At 52.9% G+C, this 24,564-nt stretch overlaps 6 protein-coding genes across 6 annotated transcripts; 3 read left to right on the plus strand and 3 right to left on the minus strand.

Annotated features, from left to right (window-relative positions):
• Positions 1–1,197: 1,197 nt before the first annotated feature.
• On the minus strand, positions 1,198–3,503 carry BU25DRAFT_426446 (dipeptidyl-peptidase-like protein V precursor; the record flags this gene model as incomplete). Its single annotated transcript, XM_033708418.1, has 4 exons — positions 1,198–2,995; positions 3,046–3,284; positions 3,338–3,389; positions 3,436–3,503. 4 exons carry the CDS (start codon positions 3,501–3,503, stop codon positions 1,198–1,200), a joined length of 2,157 nt encoding a protein of 718 aa, XP_033555752.1.
• Positions 3,504–5,391: 1,888 nt separating this feature from the next.
• On the plus strand, positions 5,392–9,287 carry BU25DRAFT_237218 (uncharacterized protein). Its single transcript, XM_033701476.1, has one exon. The coding sequence runs from the start codon at positions 5,669–5,671 to the stop codon at positions 9,200–9,202; it is 3,534 nt and encodes a 1,177-aa protein (XP_033555753.1). The 5' UTR covers positions 5,392–5,668; the 3' UTR covers positions 9,203–9,287.
• Positions 9,288–10,208: 921 nt separating this feature from the next.
• Positions 10,209–12,065, plus strand: BU25DRAFT_435478 (uncharacterized protein; the record flags this gene model as incomplete). The annotated part of the gene is made up of 3 exons (XM_033708919.1): positions 10,209–10,441; positions 10,496–11,915; positions 11,994–12,065. The coding sequence occupies 3 exons, from the start codon at positions 10,209–10,211 to the stop codon at positions 12,063–12,065; spliced, it is 1,725 nt and encodes a 574-aa protein (XP_033555754.1).
• Positions 12,066–12,592: 527 nt separating this feature from the next.
• On the plus strand, positions 12,593–12,981 carry BU25DRAFT_463644 (uncharacterized protein; the record flags this gene model as incomplete). Its single annotated transcript, XM_033710618.1, has 2 exons — positions 12,593–12,705; positions 12,897–12,981. 2 exons carry the CDS (start codon positions 12,593–12,595, stop codon positions 12,979–12,981), a joined length of 198 nt encoding a protein of 65 aa, XP_033555755.1.
• A 4,770-nt stretch (positions 12,982–17,751) lies between these two features.
• On the minus strand, positions 17,752–20,088 carry BU25DRAFT_379534 (uncharacterized protein; the record flags this gene model as incomplete). The annotated part of the gene is made up of 4 exons (XM_033704200.1): positions 19,657–20,088; positions 19,176–19,608; positions 18,559–19,126; positions 17,752–18,238 (listed from the first exon to the last, which is right to left on the minus strand). Coding segments are annotated over exons 1-4 (1,908 nt in total), but the record flags the coding sequence as incomplete, so codon positions are not given.
• Positions 20,089–20,734: 646 nt separating this feature from the next.
• On the minus strand, positions 20,735–24,435 carry BU25DRAFT_404387 (RNB-domain-containing protein; the record flags this gene model as incomplete). The annotated part of the gene is made up of 3 exons (XM_033705119.1): positions 20,735–23,851; positions 23,897–24,219; positions 24,268–24,435. The coding sequence occupies 3 exons, from the start codon at positions 24,433–24,435 to the stop codon at positions 21,193–21,195; spliced, it is 3,150 nt and encodes a 1,049-aa protein (XP_033555757.1). The 3' UTR covers positions 20,735–21,192.
• Between the last annotated feature and the right edge of the window lie 129 nt (positions 24,436–24,564).

Genomic DNA, 24,564 nt, shown 5'->3' on the forward strand with positions numbered 1-24,564 from the left:
CGCGACTTCTGGACGACGCTGCTGCATTCGCAAGGAATCCCAAGGTGACGGATGACGGTATTGCAATCAAGAAGACAAGAGGTGTTCCAGAGTACGCCATGCGCATAACTCTCTGGGCTGTGGAAATGGACGTCAAACACACAGAAGGTGACGTGAATAACCCACAACCAGGTGGGGTGCTCTGCCAGTCCGTATTCTGGAAAAACTTATATGGGAGAAATGCCGTCAGATTCGGAACGGGCTCTTGGGCATTCTGATAGTACTGCGTAACCTTGGAAGCATCGTTAGGCACGAGGGGTGCCTGCAGATACATAGTCAAAGTACGCCGTTGTGATGAAGCTCACCGCATGCCGGTCATCCATACATGTGATGGTTTATGGAGTAAGGATGTCACGTGTGCCATGTGTGTTGATGCGGTGCTCTTGCTCGTTCTAACAAGCACCTTCTCCCTTAGTTGCACAGCAGATACGTCATGAAAACAAACCCTGCTGATAGACTGGTGAGGGGCAATGACAGAACAACACTCGAACACAATATACTGATTTCACTGTTTCGCGCGATTACACCTTCATTTATTACATCTACTGAAGCAATATCCGAGGAGAAGGAATCTGCTGGACCGCTATAGGACGTTAATACATGAGTGAAATAAGATAAGGAAAGCGGGGGGGGGGGGGGGCGGAATGAGGTGTCAGATGCGCACATCTGTGCGGAAATTTGACGACGAAGAGGAGAAAGGGGAGGCGCGATGAAAGAGAACGAACCCAGTGGTTTGAAAAGAGCCGGGGTGACGCTCGCCGATGTAGTTTTGGCAGTTTATGTCGGAATAGAAGTTCACTTGGCCAGCGGTAGGCGTCGTCTTCACATTGATGGCTTACTCACTCGATGGGAGTGTGGGATCAATTTGGAGCTGACTTACTGAGCATCATCTGTCATTGCTCAGACTCGTATTCAACTGGCTAAAGTCACAACGAGGTTTCTGTGCGAGGCTGGCTCAACATGCGGGCTCAGTCAGCTTCCTCTTTTGGCAAATGGAAAATCCAAGCCCATGCGTTGTGCCATGTTGAGTAAGAACGCAGGTTGTAGATTCATAGTGGACATTACTTCATCAATCTCGCGTAGCTAATTCATGTGGTCCAGTTTGTTTATGGTCATCGCAGTTGCGTGCGGTTAACATAACAATGTTGTGACTGCACTCTATTGGTGGATGACACCTTCCTGAATAAGCTCATCATCCAGACCAGCATAGTATCTGATCCAGTTGAAGATGCTCTTGTGCCACAATAAGCTGTTATCCCTTTTCGTAACCCAGTGACCCTCGTCGGGGAAGTGCAAAAAACGACTCGGCACACCAAGGCTCTGCAAGATGTTGAAAGTCTGCAGACCCTCCGAGATCAATACACGGTAGTCAAGATCGTTGTGGATGATGAACTCAGGGGTGCTGAAGTTCGCCGAGTGGATGATAGGGTCCCACTTCTCGTAGTTGGTGCGGTCACTCCAGATAGTGCCGTTGTTGTCGCGCTGGATAAACCACAGCTCATCGGTCGAGTAACTGGCAACTTGGTTGACCTTGCCGTCGTGGCAGACGAGGGCCTTGAACTCGCGACCCAGAGCTTGGCCCTGAATCCAGTTCGTCATGTAGCAGCCGAACGACGCGCCGCCGGCGATGGCACGGTCAGTGTCAATGTAACTGATGTTGGCCTTGATGTGATTGAAGACGGTGACAAGGTCATTGTAAGGCGAACCGCCCCAGTTGGCTTGAATCTTGTCAGTGAAGGCCTGGCTGTAAGACGGGGAGCCGGTGAATTGGGTAACCACGACCACAAAGCCTTGGTCGGCCCAAAGACGCAGGTTCCAACGCACGCTCCAATTGTCACCCTGGGTGGATTGGGGACCACCGTGGATGATGAACATCAACGGGTACTTCTCTTCGGGATTGAAGCCGGTAGGGTAAAAGACGAAAGACTGAACTTGATCGCCATCCTCGTTCTCTACCCAAAAGTTGGAGGTCGAGTTTGGCAGGAGACCAGCGAGCTCTGGGTCGACCTTGTTAGCGGTGAAAATGATCTCCTTGTCTTCCTTAGGATACTGCTTGTAGAAGATACGGCTTGTCCACGAGGCAGCGGCCGATACAAATGCAGAGCCATCTGGATGAATGTCAAAGTCGGATAGCACCGTATCAGGTCCAGTGAAGTTCACGGGCTTGAAGTCAGCAGGAGCATCGTGAGGAACGAGCCAGAGGCGATTCGCAGCGTGGAGCTCGGAGACGACCCAGAGATCAGCATCGTCGGGACTCCATTTGAGACCAGAAGGTGACGAGTCCCAGTCTTCTGCGACCGAATGAACCTCAGAGTTCAGGCCGTCGATATCTGCAACATAGAGCTTAAAGCGGTCAGACTCGTAGTCAATGCCGTCTTGCTGGCCATATGCCAGCTTCTTGCTGTCATGCGACCAAACTGGGTAGCCTGAAGCACCCTGAGCAGTCTCGGGGGCGGTCGTACCAGGTCCGTTGATAGCGACCGCAACCTCAGAACCATCGTGCGGTACGACATAGATGTAGCTGGCTGTGTAGTTGGCCTTGGGGAGATCAGGGGACTTGCTGCGGAAGGCCACCTTGCTGCCATCGGGCGAGATTTCGTAGTCACTTGGGTCGCTCGAAGACCCCTGGACTGGGCTTTCTGGGTGCGTGATGGTCGAGTTGATGCCTTTCAGCAGGTTGGTAATCTTTCCGTCGAAGGAGTAACTACCGTTTGTCTTAGCAAGACTACCGCTGAATACGGCATATCGCTGTTCGGTGATATAGTAGTTCCAGTGGCGGACGAAGTTGGCATCGTACAGCTGTCCTGCCGACTTAGGCTTGGCGACAAGTTCAGGGTTGTAGGCAGAGCCATTGCCCCAGTACGCGAGGGTGTTTGCAACCCAGTTCAGAGAGCCATCAGCAGATTTTGCAGCCTTGAGACCTGAGAATGGTGCGCCCAAAGATGCTACTAATGAGCTGAGAACCGTCAGTAGCAGTTCTGCAAAGTTCTCATCAGTAAAACTCACGGGTTGAACTCGCCACTCAGGTCAGCTGTGTAGAGTGTCACACCGCCAGGAATCTCCTCGTTGCTAGAGTTCAAGTACAGAATGCTGTCTTCTGTCTCGCCGATCCAGACGACTTCGGAGACCTCGCTTCCAAAAGGTGCCTTAGTCGTATTTCCGCTCTCAACATCGAGGAAGTACCAGCCGGTCGTAGCCTTTGCAGTTGTCCAATTGTAGCTGGTCGACGAGAAGAGTGCTCGGTCCTGCGAAATTAGTACGATACTGTTGTTGTTGTTGTTGTCGAGTGTGGACATACACCTTTGGGACTCAGACTTCCAGTACTTCTACGAGGCGCAGCAAGCATGCCCCTAAGGATGTCAGTATGATGTTGCAGTCTCAATCCACGATACTCACTCAGTGGTCAAAGCTTGTGCAGAGCCAAGGAGGAGGCCAGTGGCCAGGATAGTTAACCGCATCGCCATTTTTTGTCAATTTGTCCAAGCTGTGGAGATTGGAGAAACGCGGGACGAAGCTGAGGATTCCAAACGGACGTGGTGAGCTTTTTGAACCTCTACCAGCCTTCCGGAATCCTGCATCATCATCGACAGCGGAATTCTTGACAATCGTTGCCAAGGCCCTTAAGACAGAGTACCTGCCTAACACTTACACAAGCTAACCTTTTTGAACCTGCCAAGCAAAGGCTTTTGCGGGCTTGTCCATCTTGCGTGGAAGCCGGCTCAAGACGACGTTTTATTTGTGCCGCTGAGGCGTCTTTCTTGTTGATACGAGCGGGGTTTGGTCGAAAAATCACGTTGTCGTGCCGGTACCTGCCGGATTGAGGTGAGGGTCGCCAGCAAGGCGTGCCAGCTGAAGAAACGTGATATGGCATGCTGGCGATGGATCGACACCCTGCAATATGACGTGATAACGAACGTATGCGAGTCGTGCTGAAGTCTACTGTGACAGGAACCAGGTTGCGAGCTTTGTGTTGAGCAACGTCTTGCGGGGAAAAACAGTCTGTCGGATTGAAGGTTTCTGGAGATCGGGGATCCTTGCAGCTAGCGCGGTAGGGTGCGTTGTGGCTTGCTGGTGGAATTGCTGTACCTCTCGAGAAAACTAACGTGTTTACTCTCTGGAGAGACCTACTGTGTTGTAACTTTCTCACGCTGAGCTGCTTTTGTCTGTTGAGTTGTCGCCGAAGTCTGAGATGATAGGTTTCATAGAGCTAAAAGTAATGATTGATCTAAAGTTCCTTCGATCTGATGAAGGTCTCCACCGTACGCAGTAGATAACTTTGTTGTCGTCTAATCAAATTTGGAAGCGATTGTCAAGTCGGACTGACTAAGTACTGCTTCGAAATGCAACGCAAGAGGCACGCTGGCTGCCATGTCGCAATGCGCAGCTGTCAGGTACTTACACGAACCTGTAGGGCATCGATAGTCATCCAAACTTTCTTTGAACTTCGTCGACGATGCACCAGGCAGCATCAACTGCAGAAGAATCGTTTGCAGGCGCTCTCTCGGATGTCTGCCGACAATGACTGTTGCCCTGCGAGATGAAACAGACTTGTGATGTGGGCCTGATCGACTGTGTGGCTGTGCTGCACCGGCAACGCGGTAAGCAGTGCGCTGCAGCGCTCAACACGATAAGCTTCGCGCTTTTCGGTGCCATCTGTCAATGAAGAGCTGCATGATGGTGTTGGCGAGAACATATAGCAACTCCTATGGACGAGCACCTTCGCCACTGTGCAGAAGAACGGCAGCGTTTAGGAAGGCGTTCCGAGGTTGCGGTTGGCGTTCAGAACGGCAGGTGCCCAAAATAGCATCCAATCAGGGGCTCCCTGTGCAAGCCTGCCTGCTTTTTTCGTGAGCGAGCAACGGCTGGCAGACTCCCGAAAGCCCAGCAAAAGCGTATAGATTTCCTTGTCAATAGTGAGAGCTCCCCTAGCGCGACTATGATGATGCAAAGTGTAGTGCTCCCCTCGTTTGCGCAGCCGTGTTGCTGTTGAGGACATCCGCGCTCATCCCATCGCACTCCGCGCCTGCACCCCGTGAGATCTTGTTCCCTTGCGCCGCCTCCTTTGCGGCCACCCATCAGTCGTGTCTTGAGCTTTCCAAGGCGCAACGGCTGTAGTGCGCACTGGCGCTCCTCTATACGAGGCCAACTGTCCTGCTAGTGTCTTGAGCGTGTTGCGCTACACTTCTACGCCTCCAGTCCCCGCAGCGCCTGCCTCAGGAGACCAAAGGCGACATCTGCTCTACACTTTGTATACTTCGTACACTCGCTACAGGGCTGCTGTTGCAACGAATTTAATCGTCTAGACCGATCGTCGACGCTCCTCGTACCGCGCTGCCAGCACCTCGTCATCTCTCTGCTGACCCCGTGTTTTATGCAGAGCAGGCCATCCCCGTCTTGCGTGCGACCAGCCCTCAACACTGCCTGCGAAAGTTCTATTGCTACCCGCGCCCCCCAGCACCGATCACTATCCTGATCGACATCCCTACGTTCGCAATACCACATCACACGAGTACCTTCGCGCATACGACACTACGAGCGAGGGTCAACCGATCGCTGTGGCCCACTGCACGACGCAACATCGTCAAGAGATAGTGTAGGCTTTGAACATGAAGGGGAACTGCAGGCGATAATGGCAGTCACGACACAGCGCAGAGCCGCACCAATGATCCACGGTGGCAGACAACTCCGGATACCCTCCCACGAGCACACACATCCACCACCACGACCACGGCAGAGACAACGTACGATGCCTCTACTGCGCACACTACCAACCGTCCTCTTCTTCCTCGTCCTCGCCTCGTTCCTTCCGCGCGCAAACGCCGTATTCATCGACTTTGAGAGCTGCTTGAACAAGCTGTTCCTTGACAATGATGTGCCCTTCCTTCAGTTCACGCCTATGTACGTTTGGGCGGCGTTCGACACCCACAACCCAACACACAACCTGAATGTAACGGTTTACGGAAATGTGTCAGGTCAATCTGATAGGGGCACATTGCCTTCTCCTTCTGATACGAGTAAATGGGACAACCCCAACAGCACGTTATTTGGAAAAATCGAAGACGTTGACAAGCTTTCCAACCACTACACCACGCTATTCTCCGACTTCAGGACACTCACCTACTCGTCATGGACTCCGACGGGTGTCCAGTTCTGCGCGAATGTCTTGAATACCACCGTCTCGGATTGTCCAATGGCGCCAGCTTTCAACGCCAATGCGAGCGATCCATACAGTTTGCCAGGCTTCACTGTAGCACACGACTTCCACAGCACATATGCCTTCTCCACTTGGGCGTTGGAGCTGCGCATTGTGTCCGGCGATCAGAGGGCGTATACCTTGGGATGCGTGTCTGCGAACATCACTCCGGATCTGGGGAAGAGGTTGTCCGATGCAGTCTGTTATATGCCGGCTGCTGTGCTTATACTTGTGGGTGTAGCGACCGTCTTTGCAGCCACGTGCAGCCCATGGGGAACCTCGAACATCTTTCGTTGGACTAGCAACTATGGCCGTGACGAGGATCTTTTGCGCCTTGTTACTCCTGGATTCGGTGATTGTCTGCAGTACATCCAGTTCATCGTTCTGGCGGGCAGTCTGAGCTTGAACTACCCTGGCTTCTTTCAGCCGGCGATCAGCCAGGCCAGTTGGTCTGTCCTCTTATTCAACGAGAGCTTCGTAAGCAAAGGCAACGGCTCGCAGAGTCTCGATGATGGCATCTACATTGTTAACGGTACCTATGGGCTGACTCGTCTCGGACAATACGTGGGCATGACCAAGGAACGGGATATGTGGGCTTGCATGGCCATCTTCCTCCTTGTCCTCATTGCCATCGTCATCGTTTTGACACAGGTTGGCTTTGTTGGACGTTGGCTCATGCGTATGCTCACCAATACCCAAGATGGTGACCTCACTGGCAAGAACTGGTCGTTTACCGCCGGCAACATTGTTCGTATCGTCTTCAACTTCTTTATGTTGCCAATCATTGCACTATCCCTGTTCCAACTGGTCGTGGCCCCGCGATCACCTGGTTCTGTAGTCGGCGCTGCCGCTGTGCTTCTCATTGGAGTCATGGGAATAGCATTCTGGATCTTTTGGCTCATCTTCACCACGCGACCGCGCGCTCACCTTTTCGACGACCTACCAACTGTCTTGACGTACGGGCCGTTGTACAACACATACTCTGATGACGCCGCACCATTTGCTTTCATCCCTGTGTTGCTTACCATCATACGAGGCATTGCCATAGGAGCTATTCAGCCCTCAGGTATTGCCCAGATTGTCATGCTCGCTATCTGCGAGGTAATTCTAATCCTAACTCTACATGCTTTCCGGCCGTTCCAATCGAACACATCGATGAACGCCTACCACACCTTCTTCTCGGCCGTCCGACTCATTTGCATCCTCCTCTCGGTAGCGTTTGTACCCACTCTTGGGGTCGCAGAGTCCTCGAAAGGCTGGATCGGTTACGCCATCCTGCTTCTACACGCCGTTGTTCTGATCTTTGGCTTCTTCCTCAATGCTCTGCAGACCATTGTTGAGGTCATTGCGAGATTGTCGGGTGCTGGTGCAGATACTAGAGGAGGCCTCACTAAGGTTTTCGGCAAACGTCAACTTTCGAAGCGAGTAAACCATCGACAGCAACGCAGCAGTCTCAACTCGAACGCGGCGATGCTTGTCAATGACGAGAACAAGAACATCCAGCTTATGGACAGCCGGTCACGCAGTTTGTCTGCCAGCTCTGCCGTGCTTCTCAGTCAGCCATATGATAGGGACGAGCAGCGTCGGAGCGGAGGGTTCGACTTCAGTTCTGGCGAAGGCAACAGTCCGGGTACGCCAGGAGTCAACGCGATGCCTTTCAATTTCCTGGGCGGTAGCTCTGGCCAGAGCTCTCGAAGGCCAACGATGGGAACACAATTGGACACAGCGGATCCATATTACAGGCCACCGCGCGTGCGCACAAACACCATGGATTCGGTGGGGCCGGGTGCACGTGGTCGAGGAGCACCACCGCCAGGAAGCGCAGACATTGTTGATGCGCCATACTCGGACCAAATGGACATCGAAGCCGCTCACGATGCAGGCGAAGGCCCCTCGCGCGCGTCACCAGCGTACCTGCGCATGAACCGGGAGAATGACTCTGATCCGAATCTCGAACGCCGCAACAACACAGACTATTCAGTGCGAGAGTCTGACTTCTACTACGGTCTCCGTGGACCCGCACTATCATCACAACCCAGCCGAAAGTTGAAGACTGGACCCGCTGATCCGATGAGCCCAGTGTCATCAGCGACAGGCTGGTTCAAGAACCTCAACCTGCTGGGCGGCGGTCGCAAGAAGGAAAAGAGCAAGGGCTTCGAGGTGGTCAGAAGCACAAGAATGCCGCCCCAAATGATGGCAGTAGAAGAGCAAGAAGAGCACGAGCAGTCGCCTCGGCCAACACAAGAGCCTTATCGCGATCACCCCGATTCACCCGAATCAAAGAAGAGCCAAAAGAGTCCACCGCGGGCTGTTGCACCAGCTGGAGTACTAGCTGGCGAAAGCAGAAGATCACCGTCGAGTGACAGCGAGTCGGACTTTAGCGACGAAGGCGACGAAGAGCCTTTCGCATACGATTCAAATCGCGTGTCTGAGATACCACCCATGCTGGGACCTATCGAGACTGGTGGCGGCATCGAGCTTCCCAGTAGGGTAGGGTCGCGCGTCTCCCGCACATCAAGACGAGGGCAACCCGGCGGCCGGGCACCGATATTACCAAGAAGGAGCTCTCGACGTACGGCATCGACAGAAGCCGCTATTCTCGAGAACAACGCACGACTATCAAGGATAATGGACTCTCCGCCCATGCCGCAAAGCAACCAGCATCTGCAACCTACAGGTGGCACACTACCTATCCGCTTGCCGTTCGGTTCCACAGACCCTTCGCCTGAGCGATCACCTGGCCACTCAGCAGCTTCGAGCGCGTACCGTCAAGCACTCGCTCCACCGCCTGTCCTAGGTGGAAATGGGATGGTGAGCACAGGCTACGTACAAGGCCACAGGACGCAGGACAGCTTCCACAGTGATGGCTATGACGGCGCCGACGTGGAAGCGAGGGCCGAGATCGTAGGCCGCAGTCAGAGCGGCAGCACACAGATGAGCGGACAGAGTCGAAGATCAAGACCACTCTGATCTCGTCTTTCTTCTTGCACACTTCTTTGAGCTAACGCTGTGCTGTGTAGTGTAGTGTAGTGTAGTGTAGTGTAGTGTGTGGACATTTTCGAAGCGGTCCTTCTTCTTCTTGCGACAATAGATTTTGTAATCATGACGAACTTTTCCGGCTGTACATTCGCGCTTCACTCGTCAAAAGCGCTTGTTCCTTGGCGTTGAGGATTTGGTAGCATCCAGGTTGGGGCTGCAAAGCAAGGCGCAGTGGGATGCTGCATACATATAACGTCGGGTACCTGGATTTGGAGACATTTCCTGTCTGTCTGTCTGTCTGTCTGTCTGTCTATCTGTATGTTGGAGGGTGGAGCGAGGACCGCAGTGCCCGTTACACATAGTCTAGCAATATGAGCGCTGTGAATGCACTTACCGTTTGCTCTTGTTGGATGGCGTGATACGTACGGTTGCAGTTGCCGGACTAGCGGGCTGGTGCAGGCTGAAGGGAGTGCGGATAAGATAAGCCTCGCCTCTATGACGGCCTGAGGCTCTCACAACATCCCACCACCAAGCTTCCACCGGCGCTCGGCAGGGTTGGACGACGAGTCGCTTCACTCAGCCTTCGCTTTGCGAATCACACATATCTCGACAGCCTTACCAGCTTTACCAGCCTTCACTTCACCTCCACGGGCGCAAAGTCGAGCTACATCCACTAAAGATCCGCGGTCCAGGTTGATGGACCCACCCACCTCCGCGCCTCACCGCAACACAACGCTTCGCTCGTGACAAGCTCGTCTTGTCGGATGTTCTGGTTGCACATATACCAAGGCCAGACACTGACCGAAGCTCGCAGACACTGAGCGGGCTGCATTACTAAACAACATCCTTGCATCGCAGAGAAAGGTGTGGCGGCATGTCGCCGTGAGCGTCCGATTACACCCCCCCCCCCCCATAGCTGCATCTTGAGCTCCCGCACACGTCACGCCCGCGAGCCTCCAGCGCGCAAAGACACGCGCCTCGTCGCCCGACCAGCACTATGACTCTACCGAGCGACGAACCTGCCCGAGACAACATCGACAGCCCCGACGTGCACCGTCATGTGCACGGTGCGGTTGCTTCACACTTCCTCGCTCAACCACGGGACGCGTACGGGGGAGAAACGTGGGCAGACTTCTTACGAGAGGCTGGCGTTGACCCAGCACGCAGACGCCCGCAACCGACCCATACTTCGACGGCGGCCAGCATGGACTCTCCGTCGTCGTCCTCGCCGTTCGCTCTGCCTTCTCGCCCACCCCCGCGCACCGATACACCGTCCTCTGGCAGCAGCTCAGACCGTAAGAGGCGTCTGACAGCCGCCGAGTCACCCGTGCGCCGGCCGTCGAGCACGAGAATGCGCAGCAGCTCGCACGCGGGCTCCAGTGCAGACCCTATCGTGCTAGGCTCGTCGCCCGCGCCCTTGCGTGAGCGACCGCTGCCACCCCCGCCGCCACCCCCGCCGTCGTACTCTGCGCTCTCCAACACACCCAGGCCGTTCAGGCGCGAAAGCGATCTCGTCTTGCCGCCATGGCAGCCAGACTCGCATGTCACACACTGTCCCGTATGCAACAGACAGTTCACCTTCTTGTTCAGAAAACATCACTGTAGGAAATGTGGACGGGTGGTGTGCTCCCAGTGCTCGCCGCACCGCATCACCATACCCCGCCAGTTCATTGTCCACCCCCCGAGTGACGGCTCCAACGGTATCATCGACCTCACCGGCGACGACGATATGAATCCCATGTCCAACTTCGGCCCGTTCCGCAACCCAGCGCTAGGCGGGGGCGAGGAAGTGCGCGTTTGCAACCCTTGTGTCCCCGATCCAAATTACAGCCTTCCACCGCAGTACCCGTCTTCGGCAAGCCATGCTCCCGGTCAACCACCTCAACCACCAGCACGACCAGAGTATAGCCCGGGCGCTGTGCCACCCTATCAGCGTGCGCACCGGTCCTCCTCCAGCGTGCACGTTGCACCTCACGCTGCTGGCCAGGGGCAAACGCAATCCTCGCGGGGTTCGTTCAGCAATCGACGTGTTAGTTACCATGATGCTTCACGTTCTGAGGACCGGTGGCCATCACCTCTGCCAACCCTTGGACACGTGTATCCCTCGCATGCACGCCAGCACGAGCAGAGCCCATCTTCCTCACGTCCGCCCACCGGTCCTTCTTACCTCCCACAAGCGCACCAGCAACGTGCAGGATCAGGGTCAAGTTCGGTCAGAGGAGACATGGTCCCGCGGCAATTCTTCGTACCGTCGCAGCAGCCTCCACCAATCCAGCAGCTGAACCCTCGGCCTAGGCGTCAGATCGCGGAAGAGGACGAGTGTCCCATTTGCGGAGGCGAGTTACCGGCAAAGGGTCCAGACGGTGATGACTCAGCGCGATCTCAGCATATCGAGGAGTGCATTGCACTCCATTCGTCTTCACCGGCGCCAAATTCCACAACAAGAACAACACGCCCGCAAGCGCAGACTTCTGCCAGCCTACCTGTTACTCGTACTCGTGGCATGAGTAGTGCAGGGAATGGCGAAGGTGCGAGCTCATCGCACAGGCACAGTCATGCAGCCCGCGGCATGTTCCCTTATATTGCTACTGAGAAAGATTGTGTGGATGAAGATGGAAATGATGCCGAATGTGTGATCTGCTTCGAGGAATTCGAGGCAGGCGACAAGATGGCCAGGCTGGTGTGTTGGTGCAAATTTCACGAGGTACGCGACTGCCTTGCCATCGAAACCCCCCTTCATGCATCATACATGTGTTCTCGAATCAAGGCTAACATCGTTCAGAAATGTATCAAGGACTGGTGGAAAATGAAGGGCCGTGGCGCATGTCCCACACACCAGCTGCACGAGGAGTAGTGCTTGGAATGCGAGACAATCGCCGACAGTTGCGTGCCCGGACTTTGGCCACGCACCAACGAGGAACGTTGGCTCGACGGCCTGCGCCGACTCAGGAATGGGCATTGACGCCGCGGAGTTGATCCGGAAGCGCAGCGATCGCGACTCTTCCGAGCCTTATGTAGACGCCATTGCTCAACCACACGCGAAGGACATGGCAGCCCCTTTTCCGCTGTAGAGCAGGGGATAGGCTAATGTTGACGGCGGAAGCTTCACTACCAGGACAACCTTCAGAGAAGAGAGAATATTGTCGGGGTCTGTTTTTCCCAGACGCTCACTCGAGACATTGGACTCTACATCAGGACATCGAGCATTCGCAAAGAATGATCAAAGTGCTACCTGAGTGTGACCGAGCGATCGCGCTCAAATGACACCAGCAACATGTAGGATTGCGAAACTGGCTCGTCGCACCTCACTTTCTCCGCGGGCCAAAAATAGTCAAGCAACCGCCTCACCTTGCAGAAAGTCGGATACCTCCATTACCTAGAATGGCTGAAAAACGACTTTACAAGGTGAAGAAGAAGAAGAAGAAGAAGAAGAAGAAGAAGAAGAAGAAGAAGAAGAAGAAGAAGAAGAGTCTCTTCATCAAAACGACATGGAAGTATGTGATTTGTTCGTCCGCGATACCATCGCTTGGGTGTTTCGAGATGAATGAGCATCGTCGAAGAGATGATAGTAACAGATGACTCAACCGTCCATTTGGTCGAACATTTGTAGAGCAATGCGTTGTGACAGAGTGTGTTAAGGCGTTATGGTATACCCCTGGGTTTCATTCTTTTGAATATACATCAGTGTTCATTTGAGGGGTCGGAGCGAAGAGGATGGTGGAAAGACGGTGGAAAAGTGGGAGGTTCTGGGAAAGTATCGCATTGCGTAGCGTAACGTAGCATGGTATCATCGAGTGGGTCTCTGCTCACAATAAGAGCCTTGCTTGCCGGACTCTCAATTGCACTTCCCGTGAATATATGCATGCTTACCAATCCTAAGATACAGTAGGTGATTTGATTTACCATATGATCAACAATCAAACCATGCATGACAGCACGAAACATCGGGTTTCATGCTACGTTGCTAAACTCGCTATCACCCTTTAAGCGGACGCGATTTCCCACGGAACGCGTGGTACCCGCTTTGCTTTGCTTTGCTTCTCTTGCCACTGTCTCCATCCTCACCTACCCCCACACACCTTGTCCATCTCACATACCCATCCCACACCTCCCCATCAAAACCCAAACCTGCTTAGGGCCTGAGCCCTCACCATCCCTTGTACCTTCATTGAACTCAACCTCTTGTAACTAAGTCTTTGCATTACCAGAGGAGCTACTGCTCCTCTCGCCTTCCATAGTCTTAGACTCAGATAGGACGTTAAACCAACCAATCAATCAATCAATCAATCAATCAATCAATCAATCAATCAATCAATCAATCAATCAATCAATCAATCAATCAATCAATCAATCAATCAATCGACCAAAACCCAAACAGTTCAACGTCCACTACCATGACTTCCAGTCCCTCTCCCATTCTTTACCCTCATCAACCTGCACCCGCGAACCCCCGCCGTACATGGTACCTGTCTTGAAAAGTCGTTGTGTTGGTGAGGTATGAATCAGTCGAAGCAAGGTATTGAGCTGCCCCGGCTACTTCGTTGACGGTCTCTATGCGGATAAAAGGACTGGATGGGTGAGTAGATTCTGGTATGGTAAGGGGGCAGACAAAGGGTAAGAAAGGATCCGGGGAAGAGAGAGAGGAAAAGATTACAGAGTAGTCGAGTGAGATTGATGTTGCAGGAAACGTTATCTGTCAGTCTGAGTGAGACAGTCGAAGTAAAGCGTCATAAAAGCAGTTTAGATGAGGTGAGCGCTTAGAATTGGGTTGGCGTAAAGGTCCGAGGTGGATAGGTATTTCATCGGGTTGTGCTTTGGTAGGTGACGATGCGTGAATAACACTGTGGGATAATATCAGAGCGAGCATATACATTCCATGTCATCGTGTGGTCCTGCCTCGTCTATTGTGCTCTCGAATCGGGTTGATACTCCACGAGTCCGTCTCATGGGACAGCAGCTGACTACAATTTGCGCATAATTGTACAGAGCTATAGTGAATCTGTATTAACAGCCTGTCCTTCGATTCCTATCCTAATATTTGACAACTAGGCACACAGCTGAGCGCAGACTATAGGTAACCATGCACACATCACATCAAGCCATGGCGCAGGTGTACAGTCGTGCCCTGGACTGATGTACATAGTCAACGCCTCCACTATTACGTCTCCGGAACGGAGCAGCTAAGTTGAGACTTTCAGAGCAGACCATCGCAATGTAATGCGAAGCGTACCGTACTAAAGCCACAAAGTGCTTCATGACGTTTGACATGGCTATCTCACGCTTCGATCCGTGGGCCAGCGCATCTGTACGGCACCCTCCACGCATGTCTTTGCCATTCATGCAAGAGCATAATCCAGACCAGTCCGTCACACACAACACAAGCATTGGTTCAGTCACCGAGCAACCATCGTACAGCCGCATACAGTGAGCGGGTCACCCTGCATTGTGAATACAAATTACGCCGTGTTAGTCCCGCCGTGCGGGATCAACTAGTGGCTTCTTTGACCAGCGAATGGAATGGCGGTGTGAGCGACAAGTCGCGGGATCTCTCGTGAAGACTTGCGGGAGGATAGCCTTGCGCATCATGAAGTTATTTTAGTGTGAGCGGGCGGGACCCGTAGTGACAGACTGTAGATGGCGGTGTTGCATATGCGATGCAGTGGTGGTCGCCCTGCGTGGGTGGATTCCTGGAGCGTCCGAGGTATGTGAGTGTGCACAGTCTGGAAAAAGACCTGTGTTCTCATTGATTGTCCTGCTGTGACCGAAGGTGTTCTGCGGTCTCCAAAGAGCATTAAGTGAGTCTCGTATATGCAATGTTGATACAAGCCACCCCCATGATACCAGAGAACAGATAGTTGAAGTTGTCAGTCGAGGTCGGCGACCTGTCGATGAAGCGCCCAACTTGAGGCCTATAGTCTGCATAGACGTTTCATTAGCAGATCCTCACCATCCACCAGATCTCACGCTAGCCTTATCGGTAGCGGCTCGAGGCGCTGGCTCTGGCTGCTGACGCAAGTATCATGTGTTGTTGGCATTCATGGTTGCGCCAAGGGGGTTGGAATCCTCATCGGTCTGACGGTCCGATCCAGTGGGGGTCATCGTGTGTGGATTGTAGAGTCGATTGGACCCAAAGATCTCTCTTCCCCTGCCACTGTCAAGGGGAACGATAAAGTTGAGCCGTAGGAGGGCCGAAAGGCAGATGAGATCTCGGCACATTACCCGCGCTCGCTGTAGCTCTCGCTTGTGGCTTGGACTGTAAATGACGGTCGGAGGCACATGCCACTCCTGGTAGGTGCAAGAAAAGCAAATCCATTTTCCGAACTGTTACGCAACGGTTGGAAGTATGATACTCGATCCTGCAGTAAGCCGCGGTTCGATGGGTGGTTGATCCTGCTTGACGCCCATTACTCGCTTGTAGGTCGCCGACGACGCCCTTCAAACGGTTGCAGCCACGGTTCTGGCATATGCACTTCCAGACTCCAGAACGCAAAAGAAAGCGCTGTGGTGCCATGCGGCCATCAGTGTCGCCTCAAGGCTTGTAGTTTGTGGATTAGTACTCATCCGGAATGACTTCCTCCAATCCGAAGACAAGTGAGCGTATTGCTTAACCAAGTCAGAGCTGCAGCGCAGATCCAGAGCTCGATGTCATGATGCATATAGCCTGCCAACGATTTACCAGACCGTACGCCAGGGGCAATAGCACCCATTCGATGTCGTCACATTTTCGGCGTCGCGAAAAGTTGTTAGGTACATAATCGTGTTGAGAAGTGAGACTGGACGGTGTCTGCTTACAGTATACTCGTTGCAGCTGCAGCGGATACCGGTGCATTACGATATGCCTGTCGAGCACGCGGGCGACACGCTCAGCTCGTGTCGTAGCAGGGATGACAAGAGACTGCTGAAAACTCACGTTCCGCGTTACTGTCGTGTAACGCGATCGAAGACCAAATCCTTCTTGCATCGTGCCCTGACTCGAGGATTTGATATCCCGTACCCAAGGATCAGGATAAAACGCACCATCGGAACGGGTCGATTAGCGGGAGCGCAGCTGGTTGCAGGGGGCGATGGACGGGGTGAGCGGATATGATAAGCAAGAGTAGGGAGCTGTGAGTCGTGACGAACTGTGCTTGATGGTGCAGATAGGGCGATGGATCTTCGACATGTCCTCAGGCGATGTAATTGGTATCTCAGCTGTGATACAGCAGATCAATATCCCACGTGCGATTGCCGCCAATGCTTGTTTGGTCACAAACTTCAATTGTGCACGAAGGATTGAATGGCGAGGCTGCGAGACAGGGACGTGGCAGCCACCAAAAGCAGACATGTGGGTTGTTTGATGTGACAAACGCTGATAGCCGGTTTTACGTACTGAAGTGCTTAATTTGGAATGACAGGAGGCTCGAGGCTGCGCGAGGTGTCCAGGGCAGGGAAGCGGGGACGTGGTTGCTTTTTGTCGGCTGGTGGCTGACTAACAACGACGATAACTTCAAGGTTCGGGGAAGGGACGTTGCAAAATACAATGAACAGAGGGAAGGGTATCATAATCCGGACAAGTGGGGAGGGGTCATCATATCATTGCTTTCACATTGGGGAGATGCGCAGTTGAAGTCATCGGCCTTGTGTGAGGAGCACAGCTTTTGGAGTACATTTCGCTCGATACTGCATTCATAACAACACAAAATAGTGCCCAGTGATGAACCTATTGATATACGTAGAAATACAAGAATAAGAGCGCCGGCGCAGAATGACACGAAGTGGGGTGGTTCGTAACGCTACCCAGGCGCCCCGCTGCCTACCCATCGTTTCCACTGATCCACCGTCATCTGCTCCACATTCGTTACTGCGATCTCATTCACCCTTGTAGCCATCGAATGGTTCGGGAATGAGTACTGATACGTCATTTGCTGCTGTTGAGCGCTCTCGTGCTGGGAGGTCGGAACGCCATGCCCCTGGTTGAACATAGGTGAGACGACCAGCCCCGGCTCAGGGCTGTCTAATATTGAGGCTGCAGAATTCACCGACCACTGTGAGTGCACGCCGTGACGCTCTTTACTCACAGGACTGTGGGCTCTATTTGCAAGGGGTGACGAGTATGTGGGCCGCAGGAGGGGTGGGGTTGTCGAAAGTTGGTGCAGTGACGGACACGAGTTGTGTCTGAGTTGTGCTGCTGACATCTGATACTGCTTGGGCGTTGAAAGAGGTTGAGCCCATTGCTGCAAAGGTCCAGTACTGTCACTCCTTTCTATGCAGATCTCTAGCCTTTGATCGTTTGTAAAGGCTGTAGGTGTAATTCGACGTGACTGCGGATGCTGTGAATGAGGCGATCGCTGCTGCTGTGAATGGCGATGCTCTGTGACGACGGTTCCATCATTGTGGTTATGTTGCAACACCGGCGCTGCAAGGCTCATAGGCGAGGCCGGGCCTGTTACACAAGTTCGTGGCTGGAAGTGTTCCTGTAACGACGGCACACCATATCGCCCCAACGCCGATTTTTGGGGTGATCCTGCACTGCCCTGCAGCTCTTTCAGGATCGGAACGACTTTATTTGAGCTTTCCAGCTTCATGCGAGCCAATCGATTGGCCTTTCCATGGTATTCCGACTCCTCTTGCTTCGATTGGTTTGGAGTCATATCCTCACTCTCAGTTCCTGTTATGGCCCATGTGAAGGGCGCAAAGCGTTCGGGGGTGTATGACTGCAGACCTGCTTCCTCGAGTAGCAGCATGCCTGTGTTGCCCATGACCGTATCCTGTGGAGCTCCTGTGACACGATCCGCTCCATCTTGAGCTGCACCTGCTGACTGGATACTGTCCGGAGAGTGATGTATGCCAAATTCTCCCATGTTCTTGCGCAGTTGGTCTAGACCCCAGCTCAACTTTTCCACAGCTAAGCCTGCAAGCTTATGGACACCATTGTCCTGTAGCTCCCTGAAAACAACATATGCCTGTTCGACTTTCCTCACGTGTAAAAGATTACCAGTCTCCAGTGCATCCAGGAGGAGTATCATAGAGCTGCTGAAGGCTTGTTGACTGATTGTCCAGGAGACGAGAGATGCTGGAGCGCGTGTGTAGAAGAACAGAAAAGCCATCAAGATTGCTGCAGAAGACGTGAGTACCAGAGGCCGCCCGCGTGGCGAAGCTGGTGTTGATATGGTAGGTGAGGGATGCGAAGAAGGCGTTCTATTGACGGGTCTGAACGACGAAGGAGTTCTCGTGGCAGCTGCTTGAGGATATTCCGAAGGCTTGTCGGTCCTTTGACGGTTTAACAGGATTAGGTAGGTATGAGTCTTGCAGTAATAAACTTCAAAAGGTGAGCATTGACCAAAACACTATTGTTAATATGTAATCACGTACCAGCAGCCATGGCGCTCAATGGCCATTCGGGAAGTTCGTTGTCCTCGTTTAGCCAAGACTCATCAAATTGAAGCATCTCGGGCATCGTGTCCAGGAGTCCGCCTAGAAGATCGGTGAACTCGTCAATCTTGGCGTCAGTCAATCGATCGCTACTCAGGATCTGCCTGGCCAGTATCGTAAAGTGGTTGATGAACTCGCTAAATCGTAGCATTTGTGGATCTGTCGTGAGCTCGTGTGGAGGTGGGCAGTCCCCCATGCCGCTAATTCCAAGCGGACGCCCCAAAGTCATCGAATACTGCTCATCCATATGCAACATCCACCACCAGAGAGTCTGGCGTATTGAACATTCTCTCTGACTGGGTGGAGCTGGATCCAGATACTTTGGGTGACGGTGAAGGCCCATGGCTTGAGCCAATCGAACGGTAGTGCCAAAAAGTATCCAGGCATCCAGAAAGCGGCCCGAGTTGGTAAGGAATGGCCCTATCATGATGAGGGATTCGATTGCTAACAGTGAAGGTTTATGCATGAACGACGAAATGCGGAGGGCTTGCATTGAGGCGGCGACTGAACATCTGATTAGATTCACAGGACCGTTTGGGGGAAGTATACTGACCGTAGACGTTGCCTCTTTGCGCTTCCGCATCTACAAACTCGGCTCTCCATTGTTCGCCAGACTTGTCCCATACCGAGTGTTGTGCGCCCAGCGCTATGGCCGCAAAGATCAACGCCAACGTATCAGGGCACATTCGGGCATTCCTTTCTGGATCTGAGAGAAAACGCTCGATTTCGCTTTTGGTGAGCTCGATAGGGAGATGAGGAAATGCGCAAACATAAACACGCTTTTCAAAGGCGGCCAAGTATTCAAAGAGCTCTTTCCGGCATGGAAGAATATCTAGAAGCTGCGGTATGCACTGTTCTGGAGTGGCAGGAAACAGTGTGGCAAACGGGTACGAAGAGGGTGTTTTTGGTGTGAACATATCTGGACCGCGGGGCATATGATGCGCCAGAGATTGTGCGTTAGTAGGTGTTAAATTTACAGTTGCAAACTTTCTTCAGGTCAGTACATCAGTCTCAATTACAACGATTTCACTCACGTCTGCGATGATGTTCGCTAGTCCCGGAGAGCCAAAGTATATCGAGTCGGACCACTCAGAGCCGTGGAACCGTTTTTGACGCGCTGCACGCCTCTTGATTGAGCATGCCCGGGACCTGTCGCCGGGTTGAGACTCTGAAGATTGGTCGGAATCATCATCTTCGATGGATATCTTGCTGGTACGCAATCGTTCTTTTAGCCGTAGGTTCTCCGCGCGAAGTTTGCGCAGTTCGTATGATTGTTGAATTGGAGCGTAGTCACCTCCTTCTGCAACAAAGTGACATTCTTTGGGCGCTCCTCGTGCGCAACAGGCTGAGCAGGGTTTAGTGCGATCGCATTTGACCTTCCGTTCGCGACATTTGGTACAAGATAGGAGTTGACGCGGTTGCTGAGGTTGTTGCTTCCTTCTAGTGACATCCATGGATTGGCCAGCGGGACTGCGAATGCGATCTTGCGAAAATGTAGCCATGGTAAGATGGTCTTCATCCGAGCCCTGGGTTGACACGCGACACCAGTGTTGCGGGTTGAATCAACGTGACAGGATATGATCGGCTCAATTCGTCTCATAGGGAGCGTGTTATAACACCGGTGTCGTCCTTTTGACAGGTAGAAGGTACCGGATTTCAGCTCCTATGACAGACAAGTGCATGTGGCTAGGCCGGGAGTGGCTGATTCCTGATCTGTAGTCTGTGATCAGTAATTGTATATTCGCAGCCTCATTTGAAGAATTAGCCTGATAGGAGGGTGGAGAATATGTGCAGTGGGAGAGTGTCGGTCACGGCATAGTAGACTCTCAATATAGTCATAGATCCGAATTGGTCGTGGTGCAGTAATTGTGCATCGGCTAGGCTCATCATGTCTCAGTCGTACAAAGATATCGCCAAGGACGTAAAAAGATTGTCGAGACAGTACATGATACTTGGTACACAGATCTGGCGCCTTTTACCAAGGCCCGGTCCGCTGGATCCACTCACCCCGGCCGTGCGGCATGCGCGTGGATGCGCATCTCTGGGCGAACCGGATCCCTTGCCGTGCCGTGCTGTGTTTGCCTGCATAAACGAATAGACCACACAGTGCTTACAGCAAATCGTTTGCATCCTTGTTGGATCGACATCTGTCGCTAGTGCACCGGTGGCTTTTGACGGCTTGCAAGGGTGATATTAATGTGCTTCGCCGGCCCGCTGTAACTGTTCGTTGCCGTCGCACTTCGATTTCGCCTTCCCCGTGCCGCCCGTCCGGTTCAAGGACATTGGTGTGGTTCGCCATTGCCGCATCGCTCACTGGAACATTTGTAATTCACGTCCCAGGTCAAACCAAACACAGGTATGTGTGCCGTGACCATCTGTCCCTCCCCGTCGCACAGAACGCCTCATCGCCGCCAATGCAAGAAGATGATCTGATTGGACGAACGTCTGTAGCAAAGATCTGAGCTGAACTTTTCAGCTGCAGCTATGAAGGTCGAGACACTCGAAGACAGTACGAACGATGAGGGTTCATCTTACTTGGAAAAAGTTATGTTCGTGCCTTTCAGCGCGTACTATTCAAGGTCGTCTGCTTCTCTGTTCAACAATCGAACAGGCTTGACATAGATGCGAGCATTGAACAGATCCACACTGTCGAGGGCAACCTCCCACTCGTCACCCAGCTGGGCGTCCTCTATGTCCCGTATGGCAACCCTCAGGCCAAACTCGGGCATGAGGCCCACTGCCATGGGCTTCAAACTACGGAGGTTCGCTCCCAAGTCGACGAATCTAATCCAGCATCTGAACGTAGCAGGCAACTCAGCTTCCTTATAGTGCAGAGCACGAAGGAAAGCCTGAGAAACCCAATGATTGACCGCATTCCTCTGGGTCGCCGCGATAAGCTTTTCCCGAGGCGATAACGTTATAATCGACTCTTGGATTTGACGCTGGGTGAAAGGCAATATGCCACGCTGGGAGCTCAGTTCGGCAGCATTGTATTTCTTGCCGGTTCTCGCTTCGTATCGAATGGCAGCTTCGATCTGCCAGTGAGCAATCATGTCACTGAAGCGTCGAAGCGGACTCGTCACTCTGACATAACCGGAGACTCCGATCACTCTGTGTGGTAGTGGAGATGTATGAGCAATAGCCCTACCCAACGACTCCATGTATTGCATCGTCAGCCGAAGCGGCGGATTCTGGTGCTTCTCCAGGTAGTTCGACATGATATTGTGCTTAAGCTCCTCTGACGGTGCGCGATTGACATTAGGCGGAGCGATCGACCCTCTGAACATCACTGGTATGCCTCGTTCACCACACCATGACGCAGCCGTGGAGCAACCCAACATCATGATCTCCTCCACGATGTTGGTGGCGTTCATATCGAAACGCAAAAATCCTTTTGGTGCAGCCTTTGTGATCTCGATGATAGGATCACCCTTGATGAAACGTGAAGTGTCGGTAGAGGGTGCGTTCCAGGTCAGACCGGGCTTCTGAGCACTCTCGAGAACACGCACACTTGGTGAGCTATTGAACATGGAAATGCCGCCACGTTCTTGACGCTTTTTCGAGATTGCCTTTGCTACTGCGTAGAGATTCTGTAATTCCTGAACTTGGCCAGGATTGATTGTTGGAGGAACTCGAGCCTCACCGCTGGTCACTACGTTGCCGCCAACTACGAGTCTTCGTCTTCCGCCTCTGGTCTTTTCTCCCAAGCTCGAGGCCAACTCTGAAGGTGTTATCGAGATTGGATTGCGAATGGTACCATGCGAGATATGCGTTTCGAGTACTCTTCCCTCGCGATCGACTTTGGAACTGAATGTGATCACTGGCCGGTTACGCTGCAGACTGAAGTGATCGTCAGTGGCCCATTTAGGTAGCATTGGAAATGTTCGCTCCGGTGTATACACAGTCTGGGTCATGTGTGCCGCCAAACTAGAGAGTGTATGCGTCTTGTCAAAGAATGCGGTCGGGTTCGCAACGTGAACATGAACCCAAAATTCTGAGTCGGCACCTTTGACTCTCTCAATCGAAATACCATCATCGATTTCTTGGGCCCCAACATCATCTATACAATAGATGTTCGTCGGTCCCCAATCACGGCGCATGTCAGCCATGGAGTCGCGAAAATCAGGCGTGATTCGAAGCAATTTCGCCTTCTCGTTCAGCAACTCCAAGTTTCGTGAGAGTCGAACAGTTGGAAGCATGAGCTGTTCGTCGTAGATTGAGCGGTTTTCGTAGGGTGTGACTACTCCAATCTCTTGCAAGAACACAAGCCCAGTTGCACGCCGGATTAGGTCTGCTTGCGATTCGTTTTCAGCAGAGTGCTGTATGACTCCTGGTTTGTAGCATCCGGTAGCTGCAACAAGATCAGCGCAGGCAGAGTGCAGACCGCCCATATTTTGAAATTGGTTGTGGAGCACCCAAGCTTGCAAGAAGGTAATGATCTCATGGTCGCTCTTCGAGAAGGCTTCGTCCGTTACCGCTCGCACGTTTGCATCTCGACTTTTACTCGGCCCGAGTCCTCCTGAGCTAGGATCGCGGTCCTTTCTACTTTTCCAAATTAGTCTGCGAGCCTTCTCGAGGAACTGCAGAATGTTCGTTGCACCCTTTGTACGCATTACAGCCGACTTTTTCGGTTCATTCGCAATCTTGGCCAGATGCTCGAAATATTCCCGGATCCATTCATGAACAGTCTCAACGACCTGCACATCCTTCTTAGGACGAATGGCGAATACGTTGGTTAAACGATGACTGCGTTGGTCTGAACGGAAGCGGAAGGCGTTATGGTTCAGAGCTTTCCGTACCGCCAAGAGATCCGATGAAGAAGGTGTCCACGCAGTACTACCTCGAGCCAGCAGGGTCTTCGCAATCTGCGCCAGTGTCATCATGCGGGTCCGGCTGTTGTCCGCGAGCACAGCGTAAGCGGTATCCAGAACCGGAGCGTTCTTTCGGTACACGCCCTCTGATTCTTCAGCCAAGTTGTCGAGAAGCCGTTGCACCGGAGCAGCAACCTCTGGAGGTACGTGAACCTCGCCTTTCGGATTGGCCTTATCGGGATCTGTTGGAAGGAAGGGTACGAGAGGTTGCAGAAGCGCAGGGTCTACACAGCCTGGAATAGCGAAAGAGACCTGGGCGAGGTTCGAATGGGCCCATTTCCCGTTGATGGTATAGAACTGGCTGTCGTTGTCGAGTTGCTGCACGAAGACGGCGAGGATAGGCTCTCGCCCAGATTGTCTGCAACGTATTAGTGATGCTTCTTAGGTAGACGAATGGACTCACGAGAGCTCGACCACATCTCCAGGCTTCAGAAAGAGACCTATGGTGATCAAATCCTCTCCATCATCATCTTCACCAGCAAACCACCTGTCTCCTTCAGTTTGATCATCTATTGCCGATGCACTCGACACTTTCGACACGTTGTTGAATATCTCGCCGTTTGCTGGGTGCTTCTCGAAAGCAGACAGCGTCTCCTCACTAGGTCCTCCATACTGGGCTTGCCACTTCTCAAGATGATTGCGAACTGGTAAATGAGGCGGTCGAGCGGTGAAGACAGGGTCGACAGCGAGGTCGATGGGTGTGGGAGTAACCACAGATTGGGCACGCTGGACTGTGTTAGTGTTGTGAAGTTGAAAGGTGTGGTGCGGGCATACGAGCGTAAAAGTATGGAAGGCGCGCCCTGGAAGCGTTCGCGATGGTTTTATAGAAGAATTAGTATTACGAGAAGTTTGCAAACGAGCACTCCTTTGGCCCTGAGAAGCAAGGCGCCATTGACATCGCAAGCAAATATTGCTGGAAGCCCACAGCGCACGTGGGTGCATATTGTACAAGAAAATGGTAAAGGCGACAGAAACGTCAATGAGAATGCGCTCAAGTCGCGACGGAGCACTAGCGCGCCACACTGAAACTCTCCTCCGAGAGCTCCGCACCTTCCCTCCCTCCATACTCAC

Source organism: Macroventuria anomochaeta (assembly GCF_010093625.1).
Source record: "Macroventuria anomochaeta strain CBS 525.71 unplaced genomic scaffold BU25scaffold_54, whole genome shotgun sequence".
NCBI lineage: Eukaryota > Fungi > Ascomycota > Dothideomycetes > Pleosporales > Didymellaceae > Macroventuria > Macroventuria anomochaeta.

What these genes read in the sequence shown, in the direction of transcription:
- BU25DRAFT_237218 (XM_033701476.1), top strand. Translation starts at nt 5,669, where the DNA reads ATGGCAGTCACGACACAGCGCAGAGCCGCACCAATGATCCACGGTGGC.